This window comes from Manacus vitellinus, unplaced genomic scaffold (assembly GCF_001715985.3).
Source record: "Manacus vitellinus isolate BGI_N305 unplaced genomic scaffold, ASM171598v3 scaffold_90_pilon, whole genome shotgun sequence".
NCBI classification, from domain to species: Eukaryota; Metazoa; Chordata; class Aves; order Passeriformes; family Pipridae; genus Manacus; species Manacus vitellinus.
In genome coordinates, this window is record NW_021940867.1 from 790,565 (window position 1) to 811,897 (window position 21,333).

Sequence of the window (21,333 nt, forward strand, 5' to 3'; positions counted from 1 at the left end):
TGCCTTCAGCAGGAACTTCCCAGCAAGGAGAAAAAGCATCAGATTAATCACTAGAGGAAACATGAAAATCAAACACAGCATGTGCACTGGAGAGAACACACATGGCATAACCTCAGAACAGTTGTGAAGCCCCATAAAGTTTCCTATTGTTACTTGTGTGACCAGGCCTGTGTGACTCATGCACTGGCTTTGCCAGTCATGGCCCATTGTGTGACCGTGCCCATCTTCCTGCAATAAACACCCTCTGTGTCCTCTGCCTGATTCCTTCATTTTCCTCCCTTGCAGGGCAGTAACCTCAGTTGCTATTCTGGTCCTGGTGGGGCTTGATAAAGGAATGGCCCAACTACAGAACTGGAATGGGACACAGGACAGACAGCAAAACATGTGAGCAGGAACCTTTTATACAATTGTAGGCGTGGGTTGAACATCGATGATGTTTGGGAAGAGAGATTTGCCATGACCATGCAGCAGAACAGTATTTGGCATGAGCTGCCTCAGAGGAAAGAGAGAAGAATTACTTATAAACTAAGAACTTAGCTTAAACTTAGCTTCAGGCATGGACAGCCTGAAGCACAATCAGCCTCAACCGTCAGTAGTACTATTCAATCAAAAGAACACGCTGGATTTTTCCATTCAGCCTCTTTTTTTACCCACTACTCCCACGATGAGAAATGGGGTCAAAAGCCATAAGGTCCTCAGACTGAGAAGAAATTGTAATTTTAAAACCCTCTGTGCCTTTGCTTCTTTCCTTATCCCCTTATGGGCTGAACTTTTCGTTCCAAATAAAAGTGGGGAGGGATGGATTCTGGGCGAAAAACATTTATTTGATTTAAAAAGACACACATGGCAATGAATAAAAGGTATTCTCTTTCTTTTATTTGAGTGCCCTGCTGCCTGTTCACAGTTCTTGATGAGTGTGTTGTGCACCCTTGATCCTCTCTCTTCCCGAGTATCTCTCCCTCTGGATGCAGAGCAACAACACGTACCTTGCCTACAAGAGGGTGGGGGCACAGAGGCTGACCTGGAGTGGTCCATCTGCCAGATCTGCCTGGAAGCTGCTGAGGTGACCATCATTTGAAACAGTCCCAAATCAATCCAGGGAATTCCGAACAGTTCATTAGTTCACAGACAATCACAATGAGCTTAAACTTAACACTGTGGGAAGATGAATTAAATGTTTTTTCTATAGATCCTCAAGAGTATTTAGAAAGCGACATGAGTTTACCAGGCTTGGGAAATACCTTCTTTTTGTAAAAAAAGATAGGCCAGGATTGACAGAGAGCATACTTTGGCCTAGAGTTGTTTAAAACCCCCTGCCTGTACATCTGCATTAGCTCAAACAGGACTTCAGCTTTCGGCTGTCTGAAAGTTGATCCATACCACGTTTGCTGCCCTGCCCCTCCTCCAGCAGATGTGATTTCACACTAAGCTTTTAGAGAATTAAAATGTAGAAGCTCAGCCAAATGGGCATCAGCATCTATCAGATAAAAAGTTTGAATAAAAATTGCATTAGTTCAAATAAAATTGCCTTGTAAGGTCAGAACACACAAGTACTGCCTATAGGGGATACAAGCCAGTGCTGAGAAATGTCCCACTGACTGCAAAAGCTGATTTCTGCTATTAGATACACCTTGTCAGCTGTATTTTGAATCAAGACATTTTTTTTTCTGTTCTGAAAGACATAATCTCGGAACAAAAAGAGGAATCTTAACTAAATTATTTTATGAAAATAATCATTGCCCAATTGTATTTCCATTGTTACACCAACTTTTGGTTCTGCATGTAAGGGAGTGAGCAAGGCTGGGGAGCATTGATTTTCCTGGAGTGTTTTACTATCCAGCCTTCCTTTCTTTGCTTTGACCTATTTTCTATGTCTTCTGGTACTGACAAATGAGAAGGACACCCATATTTGACACTAAGAGTGGGAATGTAAACACAAACGTCAGGACATATTTCTCAGCAGCTGGAGTATGATCAGATGTATTCTGTGGAACTGAGCATTTCATTTCAGTGATGGGTTAAATTACCTGCTTGGATCCAACAGACACAGATGATGAAACCAGCGATGCTCTGAGACCCCTCATTTTGGAACTGCTTGACCTCGTGGCAGATATTTTTATTTTCATTTTGAAAAAGTTAAACTTCCTGCCTTCTTTCTCTTCATCCTCTTTTTCAAGTTGCTTCCAATATTATTCAGGTTCCACTGCACCTGAAAGATGCAGAAGCATCAGTCCAGGAGAGAAAAGCAGTCCTGTGGTTAACCTCCCTACTGGGAAAATTCCCCCAGTGACAACAACACTTTATGTCCCAAACCAAGGATATGAATATCTAATAGAAACTTCCTGAATGATTTCGCTGGGAAGTTTTCTTCCAAACCTTGGTCAGAGTCCTGAGTATGTGATGTTCCTGAAAATATCGATTTTTCAAAGATGATCCAAGTTATGTAGTCATGGGAGAGATGGGCTGAGAGAGATTACCTAGACCTTGCCTTGCCTCAGTGCAGGATCAGTTAGAGCCTTGTGGGTCCTGACAGTTTTCTTTACTCTGTTGGGGTGGACCTTCAATGAGGCAACCAGATCTGGAGCTTGGGTCTGCTTTTTCCTCGTGTCTAACTTGATTAAATCGTGCTGCAATTTCTTCTCCCAGTGGTTCAGGATGTGATCTACTCTCTTGGAGATGCAGAATTGCTCAAAGTATTCAATCATAACACCTTGCTAGTTCTCTCATCTTTGATAAGCAATTACAATTTTCATTTTTCATCATACTGTGTGTTTCGAACTATCTTTAATCATGTTAATATATCTTTTAATCATTGCTTCTGTCATTTTCCAGGTCTTCTCTGATCTGACTATGATAAGAGCTGGATCCTGCATCCCAGCTGACATCTTACCAAAGTGCTTTATATGTCCCAGATTGGAATTTTTCTTCCTCACAAAAGAATGGTGCTGTTACTGGGAGTAACATTAAAAACTGAACCATTAAAAACTGAAGGCACCTTTTCCCAGTTCCAGAACAAATATTGGAACCAAACTTCTTCATAAAGCTTTAATTTGATTTTTTTCCTTAGGGTTTTTTTTACAGATATTCATGGAAGTTCTAGTTTGGCAATCATAACAAATGAGTAAGGGCTGCAAAAGTAAGCTTATGGCTACAAGGAATAGATTTCATCTCCCAAAATGTTGCCTATCATCAACTAACTTTGTCCTGCTGCAGCAATTCTGGATTGCTCCTGCAATAAAGATCGTCTCTGAAAAAAATTAGATACCATCAGAAAAAGGCAAATAAGTAAGTAAAAAAATATAAGTAAGTCCAAAATATGTGCTAAGCTAATAAATGATGTAGCACATTAGTAGTAGAGAGATTTGTAATCATCCATAAATCTAATCCAAAAACACAGCTATATATTGGCAAGTGTAAGTTCCCTCTTGTATATTACTTAATATATGGCTTTATTTTGATATAGGAGTACAGATCCCTACATTCCAAGCAACAGGGAAACTTTGAAATGAAAAGCATTTGTAAAACACTTAAAAATTTGGGGTGAATACTGCTGTGTTGTGTATGTATGTAAAATATTTCTCACAAAAAAGTACTAGTAGTTGTAATTAGTAGATGCAAAATAGTCTGTTGCTTATTATTTTAATTAACTGTATTTTAAAAATCCCATCTAATCTCACTTCACTCACTCTCTGTCAAGGAAATAGGTTTGCATAAAAGCTAACTGTAAAATGCCTTGTTTCAGGAAGAGGTCTAAAGAACAATGGCTTTTAGGGTGTGACTGTCATTCCTGCTTATTTACATGTATTTTTCCCGTCCTACCTCTTGGCATGGCCACAGCTCTGGGTACCTGTTTGCCCCTGTGTTATCCTTGATCTACCATGCTAATTGTTATGAGCTGATGTAATTATTTTGAGAATTTAGCAGATTATTTATTTTGAGAAAGAGGAAAAACTGCAGAAGATTACTTCCAAGAAATCCATGTCAGAACCAAGTTTGACCTTGTTTCTGAATCCTGCTTGGAATTTTTATTTAATTTTTCTCACCTGTCTTAAAACAATATTAACATAATGTTTAAATAAATATTTTCTGAAATAACCTATTCTTTCCCACCACCATTTCTACCACCATAAAACCATACTTGAATTAATTTTTACTTTTAACGAAGCATTTGTAGCACATTTCAAGTAAGAAATTTTTCTAGAGATGTTGTCAGACCCTTCAATAAATTCCGGAAACCTGAACAAAAGTGATTTTGACGTTGGAAAGGCGAACATCCTTCTGCATTGAAGATCTGAGACAAAATGTTCAGAGTTAATCTTCTGCTTCTTCTTTGCCTTTTCTTCAAAACTACCCTCTTATGAAGGGAGGACCACGTGGCTGGGACATATTTCCATCTCAGGTGTGTTTGATGATGGATATAAAACCACCATGGGAACTGCTCAAACTTGCTGAGGCTCATATAGTGTCCCTACAGTCACTTCCCCTTTCAGGATCTATTTGGGATTTCAACCACAAAGTGGTGCTGTTGCAAAAGCTAAACATTATGACACACACCCCCTGCTTTTAGAATGGCCCAAGGCATGCATTAAACCCAATAAAATTTTTATCTATTTGCATACTCACATGCATATCTTCCCTATAAATATTCAATTTTTTATCATCAAACACGATCACAGTGGTATCTGTTAATGCATAGAGAAAAATACGTGTCTTCAAAGTATATATAATATCACATGTTTTGAAGTCTGGTCAAGTGCCTAATTAATCAGATCAATGTCTACTAATTATTCCAATTAAAAGTACCAGAATTCAAAGATGACTTTCCACAGCATGCTCTGAGCAATATTTCAGATTCTTCAAGGCAGAACAGAGCCTTGTTCTTGTTCAAAGTAACATTTTTTTTTTTTTTATTTTGCCATGTCAGAACCTCAGACCCAAGGGCAACAGATGAAATAAGGTGACCATTTGGGAGCTTGATTGCTTCTCATAAAAAATTCAGCATAAAAGAAATCCATTTCTACTAAGGGTTAGCATCAGGAAAAAACCACCCCACCCCCAGAATAATGGATGAAAAGGCGAAAATATGTAGAAAGAAGCAGCCTCTGAACAACATAAACATCTGCAGAAGAAAGGTTAGAAAACTTGAAGGACCAAACATGTCTCCATTTTCTGTAGCTTTGAAAACACCCTGCCTACAATGCTTTTTGCAGCGCACACGTATTTGGCAAGATTAAGGTGTCACGTCTCAAATTACAAGGCCTCTGATTGCCCACAGACCCAGACACAGGGTAAAACCCCTCCACTTGTGCTCTGATAGGTTTGCCTCCCACCAAAGGTAGGCAGCCCCTCTGCTCAGGACATTTGCTTCTAGACTTCTCCTTTTCCTTCTTTTTTTTTTAACTGGGCTTGCTGCAAATGCGAAGTTCCCGGGCAAGGGCTGCCTTCACATGCTTAACCCTTTGCCTGTCTCCAGAGGAACGTTCACCAGCCACAGGAAAGTTCTTCTATTCCTAGCGCTGTTTGTCTACTTCAGGAGATTAAAAGCTGAGTCACATTTTAGGCATTTCTCAGATCTGACTGCAGTACCAGGGCTGGGTGGGGGACTCACAGGATTTAATTCTAGTTCCCTCCTCTAAGATGAAAAAGCACTAAATAGGATGAAAACAGCACTTAGGCACAGGGAGAATACAAAACCCATTGATTCTAGAGTTTTTCAAAGTTTGAGTGGTTTTTTGATTGGCAGAGCAGCAAGTTTCAGTAGAGAATTCTTAGGAGGCAGTGGTGGAAGATGACTCTTTCCTTCTCAGCAGCCAAAGGGAACAAGCGATTCAGGCAGAATTTATGAGACGGATACAAATTGTAAAGTCCCCCAGAGAGTATAATTTTATGGCTGAAAACATTCAGGTAAAGGGCAACAACAACCAACATCATCCATATTTCAATCCATGGTGGAAAATATTTCAACAAAACTGTGACGACTTGAAATGTCTTAAAGAAGGTGGTACAATGCTTTGGCAGAATGAGAGGACCAATCATCTTTACACAGGGAGGGGAGAAAGGAAAAATTCTTTAGTTAAATAGCAAAAGAAAAAACTCCATTAGCTAGTAAAGGAAGCATTCTTTAAGGAAACAATCTGGCAACCCTTAAGATTTAAAGTGTTGTATCACATCTTATATGACCACGTTCTTTTGGTTATGACTTGCTCAATTATGTTTGAATCAAACAGAAGATGACTTAAGCATGTAAATTTAGAGGGAGACTTTGAGGCATGCAGCTAAATTTATCAGCCATCTCTGTGAGTGATCACTCTAAATAAAAAGTTTGAAAAACCAGTCGCTGCTGGTTGCTGATGAACTTTCCATGTTTTTGGCACTTCCCATCCTTTACTTAATGGACTAATCTGCAAGTCAAAACAGGAGGAATGGACACAAATACATCCTAAAGCCTGTCCTTAACAGTGGATATTTCTTGCAACACTTATTTTTGTGTCATGGTGGGTGACTTCATTGACAGAAATGCTGAGCAAAGAAATAAACTTGTCTGAGATTCACAAGCGATAGAAAGAAAAAAAAGAAAATAAAAAGAGGAACCAGAGCGAGAAAGCTTACGGTATTCTAGTTCCATGTCTCTATTTCACCTGTTTTACATGTCCTATAATGACTTCTGAATATGGGTAAGAATAGCAACACATGCTGGCAATTTGAGCAAAATGTGTGCATGTGTGTCAGTGTGCATGTGGGAGACAGAGAGAGCGTGGGGGAGAGGGGGGTGGGGTGGGGGGAGTGCATGGACCATTAGAGTGCAAACACAGAGACATTCCTGCAATAAAATACTCATCTTCTGAGAATTGCAGTCTGGAAGAGATGGTTATGATTTAACAAAAGAATTCTCTAAAATGTTCCCTGGTGCTAATACTGTTCTTAAAAATATGAAAAGATTTTGCCAGGAAGAGGAATAAGACCGTCAATCAGATGAAAAAAAAAAAAAAAAAAAAAAAAAAAAAGAAGAAAATAGGTACAAGATGGTTTTTTTAGGGGAAAAATGACCTTTACGACAGTTTTATCATTTTCAAAAAAATGCCCTATTCTCTGAATTTCCCCAGCCAGGCGAGGTAGGTAGAGAAAGCAGAGTGTGGCAATAAAGGGGTTAATCCACGGAGCACAGAGCCATCTGGCTGAGCTGGTTTGTTATAATCGAGCAGATTATGTTCACGGGACTCAGAGTTTAAGGCTCCTCTCCCATAGAGCAACTCTGCACAGCCCAAGCAGACCAACTTTGGGACTTTGAATGAACGTATTTACATCCACCTTTCTCTTCATGTCGACTTTTCTGGAAACATTCACACGGATGCCATGGTTACTCCTACCACGGTAAGGGAAATTTGACGTTTTCTAATAGGGTCCTAAGAGGGCGGGGAGGGGAGGGGGGGAGAGGGGTCTTTTAAAGAAGTATAATGGGGAGGAGGTGGGGGTCTTGTAAGCAGCAGATCTGTCCCACATGTTGCCTTTCCCATTGTGCCTCCTCCTTCCCCCACCCCTACTTGCCCTACAGTTTAGTCCTGAGGTTCCCCTCTCCTGCGGCTCCTCACGCTGTTGTTCGGGTCCCTGGCAAGAAAACAGCAGAGGAGAAATACAAGGTGCTAAAGGAGTCTGGTTTAAGAGGCAAAAGCAAAGGAGACTCTTCTTTTTAAGAGGGAAATGAGCAAGTTCAGATATAACAAAAGGCGTTGAAAGTCTTGACCGTGGGTTTGCAAGAACCAGCCTCAGTACGCAGCACGCTCGCCCTCCGGCAAAGTTAGAGCCCCTGACAAGCAAAGTCAAAATTCCCAGTTTCTAGACCTCGTCTGTCTCAGGTAACCAGCTTCACTGGAGCTTTCTTTTTGTGTGTGTGTGCGTGCCAGACACTGGAAACCCCTATTCATGACCTCTGAATCAATCCTCATTCTCCTCAAACCCAAACACTAAATTCTCTGCGAGGAACTGGAGATCAAAAGGCTCCCTGCACATCTGTGTCTAGGTGGAAAAGAAACACTCACTCTGTGCTAGGATGGCAGGGAAACTATTCCTACGCTGCAGGTTCCAGCGTTTGGTAAGTTCCTTCTAGGAATGCAGCACACAACTAATCAACGTAGACGCACATATAGAGAGCAAAATAGAAAGCTGTTTCTCATCTAAACAGCTGAAATGCAGCTTAGAGCGTCAGTTCCTGGCGAGTCCTTATGGAGACACCAAACTGCTCTTAGCCAAGAGGGGAAAAAGTCCTTGAATGGTTCAGATAGTTTTCTGATCAGTTCTTAATCCTTCATTAAAATAAACGGGAAAGCTCTGTGTTGGTCCTATCTCCTGAACTATAAATATGCAGTATCTGGAGAGATGGATATTTTGGATTGAATAGGGCTGCTATGTGCACATTCTCTGGTTCCTATATTGCAAAACCAGTTATTTAGAGATGACTCTGTGAGTGTGAGGGGGGTTGCTTCTCCCCCCTCCCCCCTTTTTAAATAGACAGGGATGTGTGTTATATGGTCCAGACAATTGTTATGAGCTACAACCTTTCAGAAAGCACTCTTTGCTCTCAGTCTTGTGTGATTTGTTGCATGAGGAGTGGAAATGGTATGTAAAGTCTTGCCTTTACATTGTGCCTTCAGGAAAACATCCAGACAAATAGGAGAGACATTCTCATGCACAGAAATACCTGATCTGTGCAAGCCTGTAAGTGGAGGAGTGGTGCAAGAAACACCCAAAAATGGGATGTAAGAAAAAGGAAAATCTAATAATAATTAAAAAAAAAAAAGGCAAAAAAAAGCCTCGCTTTGTGTCAAGGCAGACAAAAGCAGCAGAGAATGGAAGGGAGTTCAGCATGGTTCCAGCTGCTAGTAGTAAAAAGACTGGTCTTAGATACACGTGTCAGTACCAGGAGCTCTGTGTGTGAGCGTGGTGGGGGGAGGAAAATTAGGCATGATTGCAGGTGGTGGACCCAAAACACAGGGAGAAGAGGATGGACCAGCAGAGCCAGGAGGGGAGTGCTTTGTGGAGAAGGGTGCTGTATGTTGAGGCACACAAAATAAGTAGGTTTCAGAGGTTTTGTTTGGTTTGCTCTGTTGTGGGTTGTTTGAGTTTTTCTTTTTTTTTTTTTTAAGGGAAAGAAAAATGAAATTTTACATATAAAGGTATATAAAAGGAGTCTGAAGGGAAAGTATTATATATCAGGAATAAGGTGCTATGTATTGTTGTGCATCGGGCTGATAAGGGCAGGTGAGCTGTGCAAAGGTGGTCAACTCAAAAAGGAAACTGCTGCAAGTCAACTGGAAAAAGAGGATCTTTGTGGGTGGAAAAAAGTGTAGAAGCTCGGAAGGGGAAGTAACACTTGAGAGAGATGGCAAAAGGTACAGGCTGGAGGCTGGGTGAGGATATGAAAGGGACAAACAAGGGTGCCAGGGTCTGCAAGGGGGAGGTTGGGTATGGAGTGGGAGTGGAGGGAGAAAGGTGAAAGCACAGGGCACAAAGGATGTTTGGAGGAGGAATTAAAATGTGAACTATTGGCTATTTGGAGAGAGGTATGGAAAATAATCGGCTACATGATGCTCGTGGGGGGCGTCAAAAGGAGACACCTTTGATTCTGTCAAGAAATAGATACGAGGATGTGTTTACAAGGAAGGGGCTATGAAAGGGGAGGCTTGCATGGTGGTGGAAATGTGCTGAGAACAGGAATGCAGAGGAAAAAATGAGCTGGATGGAGATAGGGTGATATGAGGGGAAAGGGATATAGGGTCCCATAACTATGAGAAGGGGTAGCTCATTAGAAAAATTTCAAAGGAGATTGGAAACCTGCTGGAGTGTGCTGACTGAATACAAGGGAGACACAGAACTGAAGAAAAAGCCATGGGAAGGTACTGTGAAGAAATTCAAGATAGTGGAAATCATAGGGGCAGGGTGAACAAGAATATAAAGACGTGGCAGGTGTTGAGAAAAATGAGAATGGGGAAAAAGTAAGGAATGTAGGAGGCATGAATGAGGAAGGAATGAAGAGCTGGGTTTTCTGTAAAGATGCCTCAGCAAGAGGTGGTTTAGAGGAGACACAGGGCAAAAGAGCAGAGGGTGAGAGGAAATTTAGGATATTATTGCTTAGTAGGCAAAGAGAGGAAATAATGCAATGGTGCAGTAGTGGTTTGGTCAGCAGAACAGAGGATGCCTCCTGACTGGGCAGGTGGACTAACACAGGAAAAGAACTGGCAATATGTTACAGGGAAATCATTTGAGGCCAAAAATGGTGAGTGAGGAATAATGTGAAGACTGTGGGAGGAGGAGAACACATACACACACAAAAAAAATAAAAGAGCGATTTTCTGTTACAACAGACGTAGCAAATGTGTTTATATCTCTGTGGTAGGTACTGGCTAAGTGAAACAACAAGAGGGAATGGAACAAATGTGCTCGTGGAGAAATGACTAAAGATATCAAGGGGTGAGAGGAGAAGGAACGGGAGGGAAAATTACCTGGAGGGCTGTATAAGCCACATGGCTGTTCTAAGGTCAGAAGTAAAGTGTGAAGTTTGTGGGGAGGAGAGTGGAGTTGGGAGCTGTAGAGCATGAAGTGGAAGTGAATGGGAATGACAGTTCATGTTACAAGGGCTGAGAAGCTCAGCGTAGGTCGACACACAATGGTGTGTAAGGGAGGAAGGTACCTGTCACCCCGTGCCTGCTTGTGAGGGCTGTGGAAAGAAAGGTGAAAAGTTGTGTCTGATAAGAGAGATTTGTGCACACAGCACGGTCTGAATAAATGAGGGAAGCACAGGTGAGGATTGCAGACCTGGGTGTGGGGCCTGGGAGAAGGAAAACCGCTTATGGGGGAGGGAAGAGTGATGAGGAGTGAGAAAAAGTTTATGATGGTTTAAGCCATCTGTAGTTATCTGCCTCTTAGTTTAAGGCAGGCTGAGTGAGCAAGGGGCCCTACGAGCATGCAGAATGAGAGCAGACTGGGAGTTCAGTGCAAGGGGAGAGAAAACAAGAGGCACAGGTAAATCCATATAGTCACTGATGATAAGTGCATGGATATATGGGATGCTGGTTCTGTGTGAGGGTCGGGGACAGATACGCCCAGTGAGTGCTGTGCTTGTGCGACTGGTGGAGTTGCAGAGGTGAGCACGAGATGAGAACAACACAGGGAGAAGCTGAAACCCTTTAGGGGCGTGTAAGTGTCCCAGAGTGCTGCAAGGGCCTTGAAGTTCCAAACAGCCACCCAGGAAGCCATGCTGGGGGGTAAGATGGCTTTCGGAGGCTGACTGGAGGATCACGTGTCCACCGCGCTTGTGGCACAACGCTCCGTGTCGAAATCAGTTATGTAAGGCACAGCACAGAGGTGAGTTTCGTGAGTGCTAAGAAAGAAATGTTTGCATTTAGAAGGAGGGTAGGGAAAGATGACTAACAGAGAAAATGGTTTGGTGCGTGGGTAGCACCGAACGTGTGCTAGAGGTACTTGCCTTCTGCTCGACTTGCACAGTAAGCAGACGCTCCTCCAGAGGTTTTTTTGGCAGGGTTTTTTTTGGTGAAAAACTGCTGAATAATCCTGAGAAAATCCTAGTATGTCTAACTACAATATTTAAACCGGCTTCGTTTTGAAGCGTATTAATGTAGCTTATTTTTGTGAGTTAAAACTTCAGTGCTGCTGGCACAAAAAGGCAGGGGGATTTCTCTGGGACAAGTTAACAGGGCTACTAGGTAGTTAACAAGGTTCTTGGATGAACAACCATTGGTTTGAAGTGTACATAAGGACTACAGATTTCAGTCAAAGGAAACAGGACTAGCTTTATCCATGGCTTGAAGCAGTGCAGTTGGTTGAAGGTTGGAAACATAGGATACATCTTGGGTGTGAGAGAGAAACACTAAGAATGTCTTTCCCTTCAAAACAAATGCATCTATTTTTCAAATGTGTTCTACGAACATCTTCAAATTGTTCAGCTTGCCTAAGGCTTCAGTGTCTTCTTAAGAGCTGCCCTACACTGGGTAGGAAAGTGCTCATTTCCACCCATAGCTGGTCACAAGATTGTGAGTAATCCTGGGAGACTTGCACTGGAAGAAGTCAGACCGATCACAAAGAACCTCTAAGCTTAAAAGTTGAAGCCTCTGAGCCCAGACCTTGCATACCATCAGTCACATGGATCGTGGTTCATGGGTCCCTTTCCTGTTTATTCCAAGGATCCATTCCTGCTAAAAAAGATAAGCAGGTTGTAAAATAATAGACAATTAGTGTTTGTGTAGCCATGGGTTGTGTAGGGAACCCATTGTCCTAGTTTTTTTACACTTGTTTCCCACTGTGGAGTCCAGCTCAAGCTCTCCAGCTGGATAGTTTTCCTGGCAGTGCTTGCAGCTGGTTGTTGTCTGCAGAAAGCACCTTTCTCCTGTGGTGGGAGTGAACTTCCCATCATGGCAGGCCGAAGGTGGAAGAACAGTGGAGCATTTGTCCATGAGGGGGAGATGCAGTCCCAGACACCAGGATTCAACTTGCATGAACTGCAGACCACAGCCTGCTCAACCCACTGCCACCAGTGTGACCCAGGGTGATGGCCTGGCCTCTGGGAAAACAAAAACCAAACCATGGCATCAACCTGCCAGCTGGCTGAGAAAAGGGAAAGGGACTGATGGGTACAATTCCTTCTGGATTGTTGCAGGAAGGGGATCAAAGCGAGAGCAACTGAGCTGTGTGGGGGGTGTTTCTGCCTGCCTGGACTCCTTCGCAGCCACGACACAGCCAGACAAATGTGTTTGCAAGGGCTGGGACATCTGGGTGTCCCTGCAGATGTTTGCTGGTGCAGGGCCATGTGTGTGTCCCCCCTGGTGGTGACTGGGAGTGGACAGTGGAGAGCAGAGTGGCGTGGGCAGGGATGACAGAGGTGGATGGCAGCTGTTCCTGTGTGGGAGGGTGTTCGTGCATCTGTCGGTGGGGGATGTGGGATAAGGCACTTTCCGAGGGGACAGATGGGATGTGCGTGTGAAGAGAGAAGCCGTAAGGGTGGATGTGGAGTAGTTTCAAGGTTGTGCAATGAGTGCTAGAGGGAATACACACAGCTATGTTCCTGATTGTATCATGTCCATAGGGGAAAGGGACTCCCCCAGAGAAAGCCTCAAGGAAGATTATACTTCCCTTAAAAGAAATACCACACTCAAGCATCCACTTCAGTTAAGTCTCCTTTCTTCACATTGTCCAAGTAAACTAAGCAAGGTGGCCCTTTCCTTCAAGGCAGCAAGCATTTGAAAGGTCAGAGCAGGACCATACACTCCTCCCTCTCTTATCTTTCTCTGCCTCTCTCTTCTCTTCACCTTTTCACGCACAGGCAAAAGGGTCTTTCCCAATTTGGCTTCTAAGCTGGTGTTCAGAATTTCCGTCTGAGGGAATGTGTGATGAAGATGTGTGTGAATGAGGATGCTGGTGTGTTGGGGAAGACTGTGTGTCTGAACATGTTGAAACAAAGTTTGTTGGGAGTTACCTGTGGCTCAGAGAAGTAATGCACTGGTTGCATTTCAATGCACATGGAAAGGATAACAGGGTATTCCACGTCTCCATCAGGCAGTGCTGGGAAACCAGTGTACATGGCTCGTTGCCAGTCTGCTGGCACTTCAGAGGGAGTCACCACTTCCTAACCATGTAAATATACAGATTCTGTAGAACAAGGTCCTTCTGTGTTATCTACATCAAACCCACACCAGAGGTGATGGAAACGCTCTTGGGGAATTGCATCCTACAAGGAAAGATTTGCAGCACTCCTCCAACATTTCCTGTGCTTCCACTGTGCATGTCACCCATAATGGAACCACTGCAATAAATGGGCTTCTTCTCAGTTGCTCTTTCACTCCTTCCAGCAATAAATTCCTTTATTTTGAGTTTACCCCTGCTATAGATCTTACATGTTTTATCTTACATTAGCTGAGTTAGCATGTGAGAAAGTGTTAATCTAGTTAATTCAAAAATATGTATTTCTAGGCAGTGCCCTACAAAAATTCACCCACATTTGCCAGAAGTCTGAATCGATATAGTCAGAGGTAACTGGTAGTGAACTGTAGAGTTGCAGAAGGAAGAAGTACTTTGTGCTCTATGTAAATTTTTAAAGGCCTGTCTATGCTCTGAAGTGAATTAAGGTTGTGAGCATGAAATTTAAACCCAACAGCTGCTTCTGAATAGCTCTGTGGTTAGACAAGTTCTAAGATAGCATCCTCTCCTGTGGCTTCTGCCTCAACCAGGAGGTGGACACACTTGCCACAAAAACAGACTCTATTCCCTCAAGAAATGGGATTTGGGCAATGTTTTGTTTCTGCTTCAAGCCAAATCAAATACAGACCTTGTATATATGAGGGAGACATTTCACCAGTTTCCCCAGTGAGATAAACTCATAGTACCACTAAATGGTGAGATCTGTGTTGAGATTGGTTTCAGAAATCCTAAATGATAATGATAAGAGTGATGTCTTAGGGGAATAATATAAATAATATATAGTCAGTTGAGTTAAAAAATAAAAAAACCCATTCCTTAGATGCAATGGCTACGGCAGAAATATTTAAGAAATGCTCTGGAAGAATGTGCAAACATGTCTCCATGTGTCCTTTCTGTAGCATTCCCTGCACTTTCCTACACAGTCCTAGCACGTGGTATGCACAAAACCAAACTGCAAGGTAGCAGTGAAAATAAACTCCACCTTAGAAACAGAGAAACTTTACCTTGCACTGGATTACGTAGCAAACCCACAGCTGTTAAGAAGGATATGTCATTTCACATGGTGGGGGTGGTCTTTCCTGGATTTGTATATCCAAAAGCTATAAAATATTTATTCACTTCAATGTTTTCAGCTCCTGTGATAAGTAAAAAAAAATTCCTCCACTCATTTCTTAAATAATTTGCAGAGTCTTGTTTTACATGACTGACTTTCCAAATGAATGATGCAGATAATTTCACAACATAAAAAAATCCTCCTGAAAGGATAGGTTTTCTTTGCTGTTTATACACATTTGCACGTTATTCCACTTGGATCCCCCAACATCTTGAGCAACGTTCCTTCCTTGTCACTGTTTACTAAATATATTCCTCAAATAATTGACTTAAGCTGTCCTTTGTTTAATTCCATTCTTTATCTTACAGAGTTAAAATGTTGGGTTTTTTTCTTTAAACTTTTTTCAGTTTTCTGACTTCCCTCAATTTCATTCACAACTTTCTGGCACTAGAGTATTCAGGAATAAAGGTGATGTAGGAAAAACAGGAGAACTCTTTCATTTCTTTGTCTGCCTTCTGTAATTACACTGACTTTTGCACTCTCTATTTCTCTTTTCCCTGTCTTCCTTCTACTATAAAAGAACATCTGTCTAATAAATATAGCACTAATTCATTGTTTAAATCACAGCTAGCTAATTTTCAATATTATGCTTTTCCAACTTCCTCCCTGAAATTTAATACAGGTGCTCTGAATTGATTTTCCCTAGATCTATTATCTTAGGCTCTTCTCCTCTGAATCTCTTATTCTCTGCCCATTTTTCTAACCAATTTCTGTCCTTCTATATAAAATTTTTTTCTAACCTTTACATCCTTTCTATCCATTTGCAGCCCATTCCTTCTCCCCTGTTCCGTTTTATTTCAGCTTTGCCCTTTAATGCTTTCAGACTGCTCAATGACACAACTGAAAGGAGTGTGAGGTCACTTTTACCAGCACCCTGTTTTATGTCTTGCACCCAGTTTTCAGGCCAGGTTTATTTTGCAGATTAGAAGGGAGTCACATATAAGCTGAATGTCCATATGTGCAGGGACAGTGTAAACATGCAAGAATGTGAATGGGAAGAGGTCAATATGTGGTTGGTATCTGATTTCTTTGTCCTCCTCTTCCTGCCCTTCCTAGCACTACCCTTGCCCTCCCTCTAGGCCATGTAAGATTGCCATAGTTTTGCTCTTTGTTGCATTGACCAACTTTTGGAATTTTTCTATAAATTGTGCCTGCTTTCCTCTCAGGGAAGTGTCCAAGGCCGGGTTGGATGGGGCTCTGAGCAACCTGGTCTAATGGAAGGTGTCCCTGTCCATGGCAGTGGGGTTGGAATGAGATGATCTTTGCTGTGCCTTCCAATCCATCCCAGTCTATGATTCTGTGATCTTGTCATCACAGTGGTGTTCTGCTGTATTTCACATCCACCTCAGCTCTGTCACTCACACAAGCAGCATCTATGCTCAGGCCAGACTCCCTCACAGTGGTCCCAACTGGTCCTTCCTGACCACCTCACATAGTTGCCCTCTAATTTCAGTTCTCTCTCAAGCACCAATTTCTTTAGTAACATAAAAAAACCCGAATGACTTAGGCTGGAAGAAGTGAGATCCTTCAAGATTTTGAACAAAATAAACTTCTTTTTTAAAATAAGAGGTGAAACCGTATGAGGAGTGACTGAAGTCTCTTGGTGTGTTCAGCTGGGGAAGAGGAGACTGAGGGGAGACCTCACTGCAGTTACAACTTCCTTGGGAGGGGAGGCAGAGGGGCAGGCACTGAGCTCTGCTCTCTGGTGACCAGTGAGAGGGCTTGAGAGATTGGCTTGAAGTGGTGTCAGGAGAGGTTTAGGTAAGATACTAGGAAAAGTTTCTTCCCTCGGAGAGTGGTGGGGCACTGAACAGGCTCCCCAGGGCAGTGGTCACAGCCCCAAACCTGACAGAGCTCAAGGAGTGTTTGGACAATGCTTTCAGGCACATGGTGGGATTGTTGGGATGCCCTGTGCAGGGCCAGGAGTTGGACTCGATAATCCTTGTGGGTTCCTTTCAACTCAGGATATTCTATGATTCTATGAAAAAAAAAGGGGGAAGACATTTTCATCTGATGAGCAATGAGTGGTATTATAACATCTCTGGATTAACAGGACAAGGGGCAATGGCTTCAAACTGACAGAGAGGAGGTTTAGATTGGATATTAGGAAAGAATTCTTCCCCGTGAGGATGGTGAGGCTCTGGCACAGGTTGCCCAGAGAAGCTGTGGCTGCTCCATCCCTGGAAGTGTTCAAGTCCGGGTTGGATGGGGCTCTGAGCAACCTGGGCTAGTGGAAGGTGTCCCTGCCCATGGCAGGGGGTTGGAACTGGATGATCTTTAAGGTCCCTTACAACTCAAACCATTTTATGATTCTATGACTTTTATGGAATAAAACTCCTTCTGAGAGAGATGGCAAAAATCTCACCATATTGGAACACCTTTAGGAAATATTAATGTCTTTCTTCCTACGTGGGCTCTATATGGACTTAGAACAACGTATTAATACAAAAGCTATTCATGAAGCAATCAGGGAAGAGATTTTTTTTTTCCTTTCTGCTGAGAGGTTCCATTTCTGTGTTCAAATTGCCTCTATATGTTTGAAACACTCAAGAACTATGTTTAGTTTTTTGTTGAAAGGGTAACTGTTACAGTCTCTGAGAAAAGTAAAACAATCTGAATACTACTGTGAGATGAGTTTCAGGTGGAGCTTTTGTTGTTGTTGTGTTTTTTAATGAAACAAAACAAAAACAAACAGAAACTTCATGGAGTTAAATCTTGCCCTGAGAAGCTAAAGCTGCTTTTCACATCTGCTAGAATAGGGAGTGGTCTCCCTTGGAAAAGTTTGCATTTTGGGGAAACAGATATGTTTTAAAGTCCAGTGATTTTTCTTTTTTTTTTTCTATCTTTCCTCTACTAAGAAATCTTCCTGTTAATTTTACATTTCTGTCATAAGTTGCTCTCATTTGCCTCATTTGTCTGAAATAAGAGCTGATGAATTTTTAGTGTTATCAATCCTTTGAACCACCATTAAGCAAATTATGTTGGTTTAGTTGTTCATTGGTGAGTTCATTTTTTTTGCCTTAATCTTTCTCTGCACCTCCAGTTCAGATTGTGCCTTCACTGACTCGGTGTCTGGTTTGACACTAGCATGTCCACTGAACTGCATTTATTTCTGATTGACACAGAATCAGGGGTCCCCAGCTGAGCAAACACAGAAACCCACCTGACTGCAGGCCAAATTCTGCCCTCAGCTGCACCCAGGGAATCCTACTAAAATTAATGGGTCTGTAACCTTGAATTTGCATATTTGTTGGGTTTTTTCCCAAACAGTGAATGCACCTTTTAGTATGCTGAATCATAAAAATCAGAGAGGGGGGAAAATATGCTTATATTGGATCACTGGTATATTTGTTCAGGAAAAATTGCAATAAATCCTTTTCTTTGTTGTTTTCTTTTTTTTTGCTGGAATTTGTAAGTTCCTCTGAAACAAAGTATTCCCCTGTTTGTTCTACTAAATCTCAACTAAGTCCCCATGGACGCCAAAGTTTAAAAAGCTGGCAGGCTTCCCCCTTGCTCAAAACCCAGTGTCCTTGTTGACCCATCTGTTGGCTGTTAGAGACACCAGCCATCCACAGACCAGGGAACTGGTACTTGGAGCTGCAAGGATAACACCTGGAACAACCAAGAGCATGATATTGTTCCCCCACAAGAGAGTCTGAAAGCTGCTGGGCTTGGAAGGTAAAATGAAATTCCTCAGGACTGGAGAATTAAACCCAACAAAATCTATCTCCTAGCACAGTCTAATATCTCCTAATATGGTCTGTGGTTCTAAGATCCCAGCCAGCTAGATAGCATATTCTTCAAAGCTCTGTCATATCTAATTTTAAATTCATCAAGTGACTGGGCTTCCACCACTCCACTTAAAATTTTCATACCCTCCCCCATCCAACTTGAGTGCCATTCATTACTACAGTATTGAGTGCTTTCCCATGTAGAGTTGTTAGCAACAACACGGTCCTGGATGGCAGTAGGACAACTGGCAACAGACCTCTTTAGAGTAGCAGTTGGGTTCCCATTTAATTTTTCTTTAGTTAACTTCTAGAGATCATTTTTTGTGATGGCATTCTTTGAGGAAGAAGTGAAAATAAAAGTGAAAATATCATTGTTGAGAGCAACAGAAATATTTTAATAAATAACTTGTTCATGGAGAACAGCCCTTTCTCAAAAGAAAGAGGTTGCTGTGGTGGGACTGCACCTCAAGTCCTGTGTCCAGTTCTGGGCCTCTCACTTCAAGAAGGACATTGAGGGGCTGGAGTGAGTCCAGAGAAGGGCAGTGGAGCTGGGGAAGGGTCTGGAGCACAAGTCCTGTGAGAAGCAGCTGAGGGAGCTGGGGCTGTTTAGCCTGGAGAAAAGGAGGTTCAGGGGAGACCTCATCACCTTCTACTGAAAGGAGGTTGTAAGCCAGGTGGGGTTGGTCTCTTCTCCCAGGCAACAGGACAAAAGGAAATGGCCTCAAGCTGTGCCAGGGGAAGGTTTAGGTTGGACATCACAAAGAATTTCTTCACTGAAAGGATGATTAGACACTGGAATGGGCTGTCTAGAGAGGTGGTGGAGTCCTCATCCCTGGAGATCCCAGAAATCACTGGACGTGGCACTCAGTGCTCTGGGCTGGGTGACAAGGTGAGGATTGGGTACTGGTTGGACTTGGTGATCTTGGAGGTCCTTCAAAACCTAAATGATTTTGTGAGTCTGTGAGAGGTTTAGTACCATCTCCCAAAGATAATTGATGTACGTGTAGCCCAGAAACAACAGTGACAGAATTCAAGAAGGTAACTTTATACAAATTAAGATGCCTGCACCTTTGCTTATGGAGAGTCTCCAGATCCTCCAATCTATTAGCAAAACTGCACCAGGAGACGTAGCCTTATTTCTGCTTCGATGACATTGCAGAGATCTCCAGGAACAGATTGCCAGAAACACTCTGCAGATTGATGTTAATACATCCCACTGGGTACAGTGGTCCCTTCCTCCACCAGGTCAATGCAAACACACCGAGGGTCCTCTCAGGTAATCAGGCTGCTGGTGGGACACATGAAATAAGCCATAGCCTGTTTCCAGTTCCCTCAGGACAACATGATCTTTTAGGATGACTGGAGTCAGAAATCTTCTTGGTCCTCCACAGGAACTGTGCCAAAGCACAGAGAAAGGTGTAATCAGCTTCTCGCTATCACAGAATCGCCTGAGTTGGAAGGGACCTTAAAGATCATCTCATTCCAACCCCCTGCCGTGAGCAGGGACACCTTCCACTATCCCAGGTTGCTCAGAGCCCCATCCAACTTGGCCTTCAACACTTCCAGGAATGGGTCTTCCACAACTTCTCTTGTGTCAACCTATTCCAGGGCCTCAGTAAATAATTTTTTCTGTATATCTAACCTAAACTTCCCTTCTTTCGGTTTGAAGCCATTGCCCCTTGTCCTGTCACTACAATTCCTGAAGAAAAGTCCCTCTCCACTCTCCTTGTAGGCCTCTTCACATACTGGAAGGTGCTGTGAAGCCTCCACAAAACCTTCTTTCCTCCAGGTTGAACAGCCCCTACCTTCTCAGCCTGACTTCATAGGGGAGGTGATCCAGTCTCCTTATAAACTTCATGGCCTCCTCTGGACTTGCTCCAACAGTTCCATGTCTTTCTTATTTTGGGTGCACCAGAAATGGAGCAATATTCCAGGCAGGGTCTCACAAGAGCAGAGTACACATGGGCACCACGACCTTCCTTCAGTAAGGTCCATGCATTTGATTATTTTAATTTTGATTTATTAATATCCCTAAATATTTATGGCTATTTGGGGAGTCTTGTTTCTTCTAATTGTTTTCTGAATGTTTTACTGATTAACTGATATTTTTTAGTAATACATGGAAACTTATAGACTACAAAGTAGCATCCAAAATTATTTCCTGGTTACCTGGCAGATTTCCATTGATGGATTTCACTTTGGGTTTTTTTTCTCTTTTCCCATCCATCAGATTCTATTTTCCTCCTACTAAATTTTCTTGAATAGCCAGTTGCTAGCTCTGGAGATAACTAGCTTAACAGAGGCCTATTTCTGACCCCACTTACATGGAAGAAGCCTAATGGACCCCCAGGGAATAAGTTCATCTTGAGGCAGTAAAAATTTAGACCAGAGTCAAGACCTGAGAGCTCAACAGAGAAACTATTAGAAATAACCAGGGAAATGAGAGTGGTTGTTTCTGCACAAACAAACAAACAAAAAGTTTTCTCAGTGTAGAAACAATTTTCCGGATCTGAACTAGCAAAGCTTCATCTGAAATTCTACTCTGACCTGTCTACTGTGAGATGGCATCAAATGCTGGCTAATCACAAGTCTGATACTACTCTTGTTTGTTTGCTTCCTTGCTTGTTTTCTCTACGCTTTTTGCAAGTAAGTGCTGATGAGGTGACTCCAGCCCCTTCAGTTTTTCCATCCATGTATTTCATCCAGACGAATTATCTCAGGCAAAATATGAAACCTGAAACCAGCATTTCACCTTTGATCTGAGGGAAATAATCGTAGGTGCCA

At 42.5% G+C, this 21,333-nt stretch overlaps 1 protein-coding gene across 1 annotated transcript in view; it reads left to right on the forward strand.

Annotated features, from left to right (window-relative positions):
• Positions 1–7,213: 7,213 nt before the first annotated feature.
• NTF3 (neurotrophin 3) overlaps positions 7,214–21,333 on the forward strand; it is a 55,775-nt gene continuing 41,655 nt past the window's right edge. Inside the window, exon 1 of the mRNA XM_008930289.2 lies at positions 7,214–7,371. Within this exon, the coding sequence (XP_008928537.1) occupies positions 7,354–7,371 (18 nt within the window). The 5' untranslated portion in view covers positions 7,214–7,353. The remainder of the gene's footprint in view (positions 7,372–21,333) is intronic.